General features: G+C 37.1%; 1 protein-coding gene across 3 annotated transcripts in view; it reads right to left on the reverse strand.

The window, feature by feature from the left end:
• Positions 1-12,515, reverse strand: part of LARP4B (La ribonucleoprotein 4B) — a 56,628-nt gene that overhangs the window by 12,345 nt on the left and 31,768 nt on the right. For 2 of the 3 annotated variants that reach the window (XM_068934317.1, XM_068934315.1), the window contains exons 3-12: positions 12,135-12,282; positions 11,753-11,914; positions 9,427-9,508; positions 8,346-8,482; positions 7,661-7,764; positions 5,708-5,818; positions 5,153-5,206; positions 4,588-4,797; positions 1,767-1,873; positions 1,137-1,391 (exon numbers count right to left, since the gene is read on the reverse strand). In XM_068934317.1, coding sequence (XP_068790418.1) covers positions 1,137-1,391; positions 1,767-1,873; positions 4,588-4,797; positions 5,153-5,206; positions 5,708-5,818; positions 7,661-7,764; positions 8,346-8,482; positions 9,427-9,508; positions 11,753-11,914; positions 12,135-12,282 — 1,370 coding nt within the window. The remainder of the gene's footprint in view (positions 1-1,136; positions 1,392-1,766; positions 1,874-4,587; positions 4,798-5,152; positions 5,207-5,707; positions 5,819-7,660; positions 7,765-8,345; positions 8,483-9,426; positions 9,509-11,752; positions 11,915-12,134; positions 12,283-12,515) is intronic. The other variant, XM_068934316.1, reaches the window with a different exon arrangement.

Here is a 12,515-nt window from a genome sequence, read left to right on the forward strand (position 1 = left end):
TCTTTTTGATACCAACGTCACTTTTGAAATAGAGTTAGCTATTTTAAATTCGGGTAAAGCCCATCCAAAACATTTTCAACGCTTTTTCCTACCCTGCCCCCAAGCAGCAGTCAAAAATTCACAGTGGCTTCTAACTCAATTTCAATGCACTTCCCAATGTTTTCTACTTAACTTTTCATATTCTAGATATGCTCAATACTGAAGCACCAGAATAAAAGCTTTACCTGTACATTTCTGTAATCCTACAGTTTTGAGTGTGGTCTTATTTCCTGTTCCCTTGTTTAATCACATTTTCATCCGTTAACACAATTTGGCAAATTAGACATAGAAAAGTATTACAGTCCTTTCACAAAATCCCCATTTAATTTTGCAAAGATGCAATACAAGCCTAATGTAGAATCATCTGCAAAAAGATTCAAGTTATCTGCCAATTCAGTAGGTTACTCTCAAAATGTGATTTGAGAACAAAAAACATAACCATTATTAAAGAGGAAGCCGCATAATACTTTTTTTTAAAAGCACTTAATGGAATTGTACTGTATTTCAGAATTTTCCTGCTCAGTTCTCAAATTAAAAATGGCTCTGCCAATTTTCAGCTCCTCGGCTTATTTAACTGCATAACAATAGGGTTTTTTTTTTGGTTCCAAGTAATACTTTTTCCTCCCCTCCACACAAATCCATTGTCTTCAAGTTGTACATGTCTAATTTTGGCAAAATTCTGGTCTTTCAATTGACATTATTAACAATAAGCACTGCTGGTATTGATTCAGGTACATCGTCTATACCGCTAACAACGGAGTGGGAAGAACTACTTCGTTGAAGATAAGTAATATGCAGAAACTTTCTTGACCTATTGTAGAATAGGACAGAGGGAAAGACATTATGGCTATATACTGTTCATCAGTTGTCATTACTAGTTTTAATTTGGTATGAAAGTATGCAACTCCACTTTGCCTTTGTTCTAAATTCAGCACTTTCTCTGAAGTATTTTCCCAACAAGACTTTAGCTTTAAGGAGACACAGCTTCAGTCTAAAAGAGCAATGAGTGCAGTACTAATGCCACTCCTCTTTCTAAGAGAAGTAATGAGAATTAAAGCTGTTGGCTTCTTCAGAGAACAGCTACAGAGTACACTCACCTTCCTCTACCTAATCCTGGAGACGAGTCAACACTGGTCTGCTCCATCCGTCCAGTTCCTACTTCCCTCTTGGTATAACTCGTAGTAGCATTCTGCATCCGTGTCCTGTTTTGTCCCGGCTGCCGCGTCTGTGGACTCCTGACGCCATTGATTAAACGATCAGCAGAAAAGTTGAATATTGTAGGACTGTCTAGAAGCCCAGGTCCCCTTTCTGCACTGGGTATTGTGTGTCGTATATGGGACTTGCTAGGATTCCTACAAATTCAAAAGTCATTTCAACATACGTACTATGAGAGATCTTCTGAAGCCTTACTCCACACAAAATTCAGAAGCAGCAAACTGCTTAGCCCTCTATTGTATATTTTGTTTACACAAATTATCAATGTTCATTTTAACAGGTCATGTGAAGAACCTTTTCAATGTCTATCTTAACCTATGGCTTAACTAAAATCTCAAAATGTAACATGAATATACCTGCTGATCAAGTTCACCAAGTTCAATTTAACAAGTTCAATTTAACAAGCATTTTCAAGTTAGCTGGCATTAAAATAGGCAGATTAAAACCTCAGGTGCCAGATAATTCAGTAGTGTGTATACAGGTGTATATTGTTAAAAGATAGTTGAACTTGCCTGTTCCTGGGAGGATATTGTCTGAGCGTAGTCAGTGGAGAAGCAGCAGGCTTGAAGGTTGGAGATGTGAACCCATTGATAAATCCAGTATTTGGAAATGGTGTTACCTAAAGAATATATTGCGTGCTCATAAGTATAAATAAACTGTGTACTATTTTCAGGAGTGCAAAGCTGAACACTCACTCACACTAATGCTCTGCTTATCAAAATAGCAACTATAAAACTCTAAGACAAATTAGAAAGCTCATCAAGCATCTTGAATGAACAGAAACCAATGAAAGCTTATGTTATATTCAAGAATAAACTTCTACATAGCATTCTTCCTACAGTTAAACGATGAGAAAGCCTCAATCTCCTAAAGAGCTGGTGTTAAAACTGTCTCCTATAAGGTATCTTTAAGCTGCTCTAACCCTTCTTGCAAAAGTTAAAGCGTATCAGTAATCGACGACAGTCAAAATTTTACACTAAGGCTATCATCCCAAGCTGCTCTTAGCCTAACCTAGTACATATAACAGCAAATGCTATCATATCAACAGGCTAGTAATCTAGACTCTAAAAATAGGCCATTGAAGTTTAACATAGATATTTTAGGAGCAAAGTTTTATCAAAATACTGCTTTGAAGTGCTTTCTGCTTCTACTGCTACAACTCGAGTGCTCTAAAAAAAAAAAAAAAAAAATCAACCAAAGCTAGTAAGCAACTACTGAACCTGAATAATTTTCCTTTAATATATTCAGTATCTTTTCGTAAGTTTAACCCATTGCTTAAAGAGATACTGGTAATACTCAATCCCTTCCTCCCTTAGGAGGATTCATGGATCTTTTTGGAAAGAAAAAAAAAGTCATTTCCATTTCCAGTAATGCCCAAAGCATTCTTTAATGTGTTTTTTCCACAAAAGTCACTCAAGTCATCAGGAATATACCCATTTTCACAAGTACAAAACAGATCTTTATTCAAATACACTTAAGTATTTCACTTTGTGAAAAAGCAGACAAATACAGAATTTGGAATATGTGTTACCATACTCTAGTTTCGGAACAGAAATTTTTGTACCCACGTGACTGGGTGTACTTGCTCTCAAATTAAAGATGAAAAAAAGCCCTGCCAATGTTTATGCCGAAGCACACAAGAGGAGAGAGACTTCTGCTATGCTTGCACACAAGTCTCTACAAGCAAACCGCAATCCTCTTTTATGAGAATTATTACAGTGTCATTGCTCCTCCTGGTCTCCTTCCTCTTCACAAGTAATTTCTATTCAAATATAGCTCTCCCTATAAAAGGTTCAACAGACATCATACTACATTCATACACACAAAATGCAGCCAAATGCTGAAAAGAAACGTGACCAACCCATGACAATATGCTGCAACACAGTGGTAGGCAAAACTCTGCCAGGTAATTTTCTATTTTTACTAAGAAAGGCATGAGATCTTTAACGCTGGCAAACTTTTAAAGCCTTCCCCTGAAGGCCAGGAGTAGTAAGCTCTCTGGAGTACAAAAAGCGCCAGGATGACAAAAGGCAGGTATACACTACGTTGTGCTTGAACCTGTGGCTCTAATTACTCTACCTCTTCTACAACAGTGCTATCCAACTACTTCACTATCCTACAGCCGTTTTATCAAAACTGTGCAAGAGTCAGTCATCACTTATGTAAAGGAAGAATCACATGCACTTCAGTTGCTGCTTAATAAGAAGGCTGTCTCCTAGGGTAATGTCATTCAGTATGCTACCTTGTCTCCTCCAAATTCTTCACTCCTTCGAAAAGGCTCCCACTACAAGGGATCTTGGCTGCCTCCCCTATGTGTGAAGTGTTTAGCACACCAACTTTTTAATTAGCTTGCTGTTTGGTACACAGGAAGTTTGTTCAAGTTGGTTCAAGGACACTTTAATCCTCTGCCAAAAACCTCTAAAACAGCTTTTAATTTTGAGCACTGCTACCCTAGATTCTTCTAGCCACAAGTAAAGAGTCATTCATAAAGGTGTGAAAGGGGTTTCATATAGGACAACCTTAGTCTCCCAACCATTACAGAGAACTAGAGTCACTTTAGATTTTGTAGGCTGACAAACGAACAGAAGGGGGTAATTTTGACGCGACTGCCATAATGGAGAAGATGGAAGCAGTACTGCAGGATATAGTGGATGTCCTAGATGAGACAGTCTTCAACCATGACAAGACAGTATAAAAGGACTCCATGCTACCATCTTATCAGCCTAGCTAAGGCTTACCAATAGCCTTTTTAATCCCTTATTAAAAAAAAAAAAAAACCACACCCTTAGAAGTCACAAAATTTCTTTTGAATTATTTGAAATAATTTTAGTTTTAACTGCTAAAAGAGATGTTACTTTTCCACAGACAATATTTCATTTTAAGAACATGCCAAATAGGGTAAACTAGCATGTTAAGTTAGAGTTTATTTTCCGGCTGCTAAATTATCCTCATTTATCTGATTCTATTTAGTTTATTCAGTACGTATCAAAACTGATTTTCAGGTATTCCTGTGAGTATTCTGAAGATCTAGTCTCTGCAAATGCTTTCAACTGTTACCAAAGTCTCAACTAGTCTTTAGTTAAAGAAAAACTCCTGCCTTGAAAACTAAAAGGTTATGAACTGAGAATCACACTGCAATTTCAGATCAGATGCTATTTTCAAATAATTAACTGCATACTCCAATGGAAGAATTTTGAAGAACTGCTTTTCAAGAAGAATCAGTATCTTAACTCGCCTCTTCAGGAAATGTATGCCTCTTACCTTATGCCTCAAGGCTTCAAAATAAAACCAACTTTGAGAGGAACGCACATGTTTCATAATCAAGAGACTTACCAATGAAGGGTCAAGGTAGCTATGCGTGGTTGACCAAGTCTGTGGGGCAATTAAGCTGTACAATGGAAACTGCTGTTGGGGACTGTATACTGGAGGTAAGTAAAAAGACGTTGTATAACGCTGTTGGGTGTAGAGGTTCATATCCAGAGGTCTATATCCATTCTTTGGCAAAAATGTGTTTATAGCTATTGCCTTTGCTTTTATCCTTGCCTGCAAAGGAGATTAAATTCTTTATTATAGCAGTCTTTCAAATTAAATCAGCATGTTTCAAACTAGCAGCGCGCAGTCTTTCACTGGACACTTGTCAGCCACTGCTTTCTTCTTCAAGGAAGGCAGAAATAGCTGAACACTTCCTTCCTGGCTTGCTGCCAGGATGGATATGTTGCTGCCAGAAAGGAGGGAAACAAGAGGAGTCTAACAGCATGCACTACATTTCAAAACCCAGGTCCAGGTCAAATGGCTGCTGAGATTGGACCACCTTAATTTATGTTAGAAAACAAAACAAGCAAGCCCCATAAACAACAAAACATACAAACACACCCTCAAAAAACAAAGCTCTATTTACCTTAATTGGTTTTCCTTGGAAAGTTTTCACTTCTTCTCTAAGGTATCTGTAAGCCTTTAAAAAAGTCATTGTAAAATTCGTCAAATATAATTTAAACAAAGGAAACTGAAGTTTTGACAGGTTAAGCCTAACAGTAACTCCTGAAGTGTCTGCTAATGTTAAGCTGAGAAGCAACTCATGTTTCATCTGCATTTGGTAAGAAATCATCACTGCAGAAGTTCTTTAGTGGCATGAGTACCACCATTAAAACAGAAATTTAATTCTAAAGACTGAAGCATAATTCAACATGTCATCCTAAATACAAGTATTTTTGATATTGTAGCTTTGGCCAGGAAGCCAGCACGTACAAGCAAGATAAAACTTTTTACAGGGTTACATTTAGTTAATATTGATAACTTAATAGTCAAGGGCATTATGAGTTGCAGGGTTTTTTTGGATTTTTTTAATTCTTATATGCTTGTAAGAACACAACTTATATCCCACTCAATCTTCCCTCAATTCACCCTTACTTCCTTTTTATTTTCTAAAGGAATTCAGAAAAAATATAGTGGTTACCTGCTGTGCATCAGCTTCCGACTCAAATGTGATGAACCAATTGTCATTATAGGCAAACTCACAGTTGATAAACTTAGGCAAATTATCTCCTTTGAAGAGTGCTTCTACCTCCTAAGGAAAGGGGTTTTGACAAGGAAGGAGGAAAAAAGGGTAGGAGAAAGAAAACGGAAGGAGAGAAGAAAACATCAATTTAAAATGTATAATTATTGAACTCCTGGTAAGAAAGATTAAAAGGACTTTCCAGCTTACCAAACTGGGGAACTGAGAACTTTTCAGAATACCTGCAATAATGTTAGTTCTCCAAGCTCCCTGTTAGTTGAAAGGGATAGTTAACTTGTTAGTTAAACAGGCACTAAGCCATACAGCAGGTAGAGGCTTAGTCCTTTTAGAAGAGGGGAGCTGAAAACCATTTAGGCCATAGACAGACACTTAAAATTTGTATTAAGTGCAGGATTCCACTGAAAAAAGCGGTTCCATCTTCCTCATCACACTGCATTAAGCCACTTCTTGCTCCCTTCTTTTGTGAGGCCACCACTGTCCATGAAGTGAGATAGACTAAGGAGAAAGCCTATTTCTTCTCTCTCCCCAAATTCACTTTTGGTTAAGGGCCATAAAAACCTGGGCCAGAGTACTAGAGGGGATAAGACGTCCCTGCCCTTTTGGCAGAAGCTTGGAGATGCACTTCAATTCACGTGGCCACAGACTAGGATATTTAAAAGCAAGATTTATGTTACTCCATAAGCGAAATTAATATCTACAGCAAAGCACACCTCAGACTTTACTTATACTTGTTTGTTAACTCGCATATTGCTATTTTTTCTTACAGTTGATGCGAGCAGCATCCAAAAGCAATGAAACTTGGGAGACCGTACCGTATGTTTGAACATGGCTGCCTAAATAAAGACTGACCATGCTAAGCCAAAAAATGCATCCCGTTAAGTTTGTCAAGTCAATTCTAGATTTTCTACTCCGGCAAGTTTAAACACCTCACTTCAGACTACCTATTTTGACAATGAAGACCTGTCAGAACTTTTCTGTTGTTGTTTATAAGCATTTAAGAGAGCTCACCCAGTGCTAATATATCCAACCTGACAAAATGATGACAGCAAGAAAAACAACCTATTATATTAAAAGCTAGGCAGTCTTGGAAAGGCTACATTTCATTTAGGAAGTTAAAAGCAGCTGATATTTTTAAGCAATGTACTTGGTATATGTAGCGCCTTCCTTCCTCTGATTCCTTTAAAGATTTGGCTTCATGCTCCTGTTATTAAGTCTACTCACTTCTTTATTGTAAGGTTTTAGTTTAGCAGTACTTTTTATTTTTGTATGAAGACTATCAAGAAGAACAACTCTCTCAGAATTTTTCCTTGAAAAAATTAAATAAAAGGAAGATAAAAATATCTATCTGGCATCAAGTATATCCTCCTTTTTCAAGCAGGTTTCCAACTCCTGCCCAGTCATTTCTCTTCTACTCTTTCCTCTACTCATAGTCCCAGCACTGAATCCCTTCAGCAGTCAAGCTCCCCACTCTCATGCTCATTCCAGAAGCCAGTGGAGATCCTTATCGACTCATTCTGACAGCTTCACCCCCAGTATTACGGAAATATTTGCAACACCTGAAGTTCTTTACCCTGAGAAACTTCCAGCTGCAGCAATGGCTTTCCCATTCCAGAGGGGGGACATCTATCTTCCCTCATCTTCATGCACTATTTAACCAAGGAGCTAAGAGCTATGTGCATATGGATAAACAAGAATCCAAGAAATTACTTCTAGTATCTTTAACTGAACCGAGCAATGTCAGTTTTTCAGCTCTTTGTAGTAAGGGTCGTACAGGTTTTACTGCAGTCCTCCTATAAGTGACATGCTTCTAGCAAATACATTTATTACCCAAACAGACACTATAAGCCATGATTCAGAAGAAAAGCATTCTTTACTGAGCTGTTAAATACTTACTTCAATGGGGGTAGATTCAGGTACTTCACGTAAAATCACAATACAGCGATTCTGATTTGGCCTAACTTTTTCTCCCTTCTCATCCACTTGGACTAAAGGCAATGCTAAAGGAGAAAAGTCAATAGTTTTAGCTATCAGTAATTACAACAGCTTGGCACACTAAAAGATGCTGTGGACACAGTTTCACACTGTAAAGTTGTTTGCGCTAAACTTCAGAAGTTTTTGACCATTTAACATTAGGAAAGAAGAAGCAGAAGCCCGAGAACTGTTTCAAACATGGAACTGAACAAACGTGTTCCTTAAAACCTTCACACTTTTCCTGATTTTCCAGTCTAGAAAATACCCATTCCTTAACTTTTCCTTTTAAGTTCTGAGCCTTGTTCTTTCTTGATTCTTATCTTAGCGGTGAAGTCCAGTAGCCTCTCTGAGAATTTAAGCTCACTCTGATTTACACAGAACATTACTCAACACTGCAAAAGCGAAGTAGTTTTTACGAAAGATATGAAAACTGCAGTCCTATAAGTGTGATGGTCCAAGTTAGAAGCTCCTTGCACTATTTATTGCTCTACAGAAAGAAGATGGCATTTCAGTGCAGAACGTAAGGAAAAAAACATGCTGAAAATTCTGATTTAATAGTCCTATGACAGTAATCAAAATGCCGTCTAAACATGCGATTTTTACTTACATCTCAGCACTTCAACAATCAAGTCCATATCAGTACTGAGTTTCTTGACATGATCAAGGTTTGCTACTGTCATTATTGGCACATACTGATCACTGTCCATCTGTGATATAAGGTACATGTCACTGGCAAGATTTTCTCTGTTGGGAGAGAAAAATGGGATGATGTCATAGACTTAGGTGTATTACAGACTGGGAAAAGCTGAGATAAAAATCCATTAACATATAGTAGAAGGCAAATTCCTACAGTAAGGTTTATTTTCTGTGTTTTCACCAACTCCCTAGCCCATTCATTTACCAAATTCAGCTTTTCCCTAGAAACCATGAAAGTGACTTTTTTTTCCCCCCCTCTCCTCGTGAAACAGAATTTGCACCTTCCTGTTAAGGCAGCACACTATCCTTACAAACATATAATACTGTTAACAGTCCACTACTTCAAATGACCAATGATTGTAACGGGTGATGCAGGAGGATAAAGATTAGGTGATTAGGTTTTTTTGTGTGTGTGTTTTTGTTTTGTTTTTTAAACTTATTAAGAATCAGTGTTTAGGGTTTTTTTTTTCTAGACACAAGCAAACGAAAATAAGTTCATACAGACTGCTTTGATAGGCGTGCATCATTCTATACTGGAACACGTACTATTCAGAATTCTTTTTAAATGTTTTATTGATTCCTAACTTAAAGGGATCTACAGACGTGTAGAAAAATCCTTGTCTGTTTCAATGCAAATTTAGAAAGATTTTCAAACAGCTTAAGGTAATCAGTTTTAGTTTGCAAAAACCATACATGCAGTCATACATGCAGTTACGGATCAGGTGAATTTTAACCACTTTCATTCCAAAACAATGTATTTACTTGTTTATGTTTTAGGCCCAAATGTTTCAAATGAGCTGTAGGAGGTACATGAACACCATGTTCCAGAATTTGTGTCACTTTTCACAAAATTTCATCCTTTCCACTCACTTATTTTTAAAGGATTGCTGTAAAATATATTAACATACTCCCCAAGTTAGGGTATAGGACCTCGTTACTTGTCCTTCAGCTACCTACATTTTCATATAGTCATTGTGCGCTACGTTACATACCTAGATAAGCAGAATTCCAGTGTTTTTTTAAGTAACTCCCGTAGATCTTCCTGACCTTCTGGCTGCAATTGTTCGTTTCCACCTAATTAATAAAAAACTTAGGTTTGAAATTTAGTTCTGCTATATTACACATTAGATACTTTCATCAAGCCATCATGTCTATCATTAGTTGTATATTTAGTAATGAGTTTTCAAGTTCAATAAACGTTCATTGTGTATTAGTTCAGCACCTACCAAACTGGCAAAAGAACACTTATTATTTAAGACAGAAAAGATTACAGAAAACTGTGTGTCTCAGGTCGCATCTAAACTCTTATTCCCTAAATACACAAACAATTGAAGCAGCTTTAGAAAAGTAGCTACAAACACATCTCAAAGTACCTATTATGAATTAAATCAGTCCAGTATTTGTCTTCAACTTTTAGGAACTAACCAAATTTCCAGCTGACTAAACCCAGAAATACAGCAAGCAGGCAACGCAATGGGGGAACATACCCACTCTTACTTCTGATCTCACTCCAAATTCTAAACACACTAAGAAAAGACAGTTTCAACAAAAATGTACTTGTGTTTATGAAATAACAACAGATATTTGATTAACTAATAGTATCTTGCATTAAAAAAGAAAAAAAAAAAGGCTCTTTTCCTTATCTGAAGGTTTCAAGGTTATTGCATGGAAAACACTAATTACATTGGGTCTAAACTAAAATGAACAAGGCCTATACTACAGTAAGCCTAGAGTGAAAGCTCCTAATGATGTTTGTGGAAGATCTGTTCAAAGATCAGAAGTTTAGTGTTGCTTTTAGAGGTAAAATGTTTAGTAACATGTTACATAACAGTGTAAATTAGTTTTAAAAAAAAAGTATTTCACACCAATTATTTATTACCCTCTATACCCTTCCCTTCTTCAGTAACTTTCATCCTTTTCTTCAGCTCTCCTTCTTAACCTTTCTTCTTCCTAAAGCAACTTCTAATCTCCTCCCACAGTTTTGTCCTTCACATGTTTTAGTCTGAAGTAGATAATGCCAACACCTGAGACACGGGTACATCACATACTGACCACTACCCCCCCCCCCCCAGTTCCCCACTTCCTTCCTCAAAGCCTGAGAGCATTCTATGATAGGATGAGAATCATATGCGTTTCTTAGCATTGCAAAAAAAAACCAATACACAGAAACAAAAAACACACCCAAAACACCCACAGATTTCAGAGCTGGAAGCATTACCTATGTCACTATTTACCAAGTGAAACAGATCCAACCTGCTGTTCAGCTGTTTTACATCATTACTTCACTCTTGTTAAAAAGTCAACCATTTTGGGCATGCTAAGGGTATGCTAAGAAGTTCTAGCACTAAGTTTAGTGCTGTTCTCTTTTAGAGTGCTAAGCACTATTAATGTTATTTACTATTTGCCAATTAGTTATTCTATATTCCTCAGTAGTACCTTAAGTAGAAGCATCAAAAGGGACTTCTAATTTTGAACACAAAGAAGGATGATGCCATAACTGTGTCTGATTTTAGTTCCCTTGATTCCCAACTAGTATGGATGTTATGCTTGTCATTTTAAATACACGTTATAATCAGCTATGCACAATCAAGAAGGAACAGACCCCCTTCCCTACCATGAACCTCAAAACACAAAAACCCAGCACATTTCCCTCTCCTTCCCATTCCCCTTCTCAGTTTAAGCAGTAATCCTAATATGCATCTTGGACACCTTCTGCCCATGCCATTAAACACTGCTTAATCTCTATGCCAGATTTTTAGAAGCTTTTAAAACATGCTGCCTCACATAGACTACAATTACTACGAGTTTACTGAAAAATTCACGAAAGTTCATTTAAAAAAATAATGCAAAGGGATTATACTAATTTGTTGCTTATTTCAGCATTTTAAGTGCTTGACTGATATTGAAGACTTTATTCATCACGTTCATACTTGTGAGAGAGAAAAGGTAGATGAATCTCATCTCCACGTCTGACTCAGCTAGAAACATCCAGCATTGACATGCAGATATCTACCGTACCAACTTGCATTCAGTAAAATTTTTCAGAAGACACTACTCAGTTGCATCCACAAGTTATGAGTGCTTCTGTACAGTACCTCATAAGCTCTATACTCAAACAAGCAGAGACTGGTTTCTGAATATGCCTAAGCCTGAAAACAAACGGGATAGTTTCTTGTGAGATCTGTATACAGAATGCATATATTAAACAATAAGGTCCTGAGCACTGCATTTTTTTTTTTTTTTAATGCAAGCAGAACAGTGAACTTCCATTTATTCATTTTCTGAACCAAGCTGAAAGAAATATCAGCTCTTTCTTACCTGTCTGGGTGGTTTCATGCATAGACTCATACTCGGAATGATCAAGAGCCAAAGGGTTCATATCTGTCTGGTCGGACACCGAAACAGCTGGTGATGGCTCTTGCAGTTCTGTCAGCACTGCATTCTGATGCTTTTTGTCGCCATCACCATTGGCATCCAGTCCTGCAGCAAAGATGACAGAGGTTACAGACACATTCAGAAAGTGATCCTTCCCATCATAGTAACACATGTAGTTAAAATTAAATCTAAAAACAAACAAAAACACCCTAAAAGTTTCTTAAATACTTGCAACTCACTTTTTAAACAGGAAATTAAAACTGAGGAAGTTCTGCACTGAATTTTACCTTTTGCTTGAGCAACAGCTAAAAATTATTCTTCATACCTTCTTTACAGGAATCTGGAGGTTGGTCAGGTACTTCTTCCCACGTTTTGCTCACACCACCATCAGTGGCACCACCTGCTTCCAAGTGTAACATATGATTTCCCCACACCTTTGCATTAGGATTTAACTCAGAAACCTTGGTTGACTCCTACAAAAGGAATTTTTTTGATTATGTACTTTATGGATGCACAGTACATGCTACATATGTACATAGTTTCAAATAACAGTGTCAGGGATACAATTCAAGATGGTATTGTCAAGTTTCTCACATCTGAACATATTGACTGAATCACTATTTAATAGTAATTTCAGGTACAAAAATGATTCAGTTGTGGTGTTGCTTAATCAGGAAAATGAATTCTGTACCACACAAAAGGCTAG

This window comes from Struthio camelus, chromosome 2 (assembly GCF_040807025.1).
Source record: "Struthio camelus isolate bStrCam1 chromosome 2, bStrCam1.hap1, whole genome shotgun sequence".
In the NCBI taxonomy this organism is placed as follows: Eukaryota; Metazoa; Chordata; class Aves; order Struthioniformes; family Struthionidae; genus Struthio; species Struthio camelus.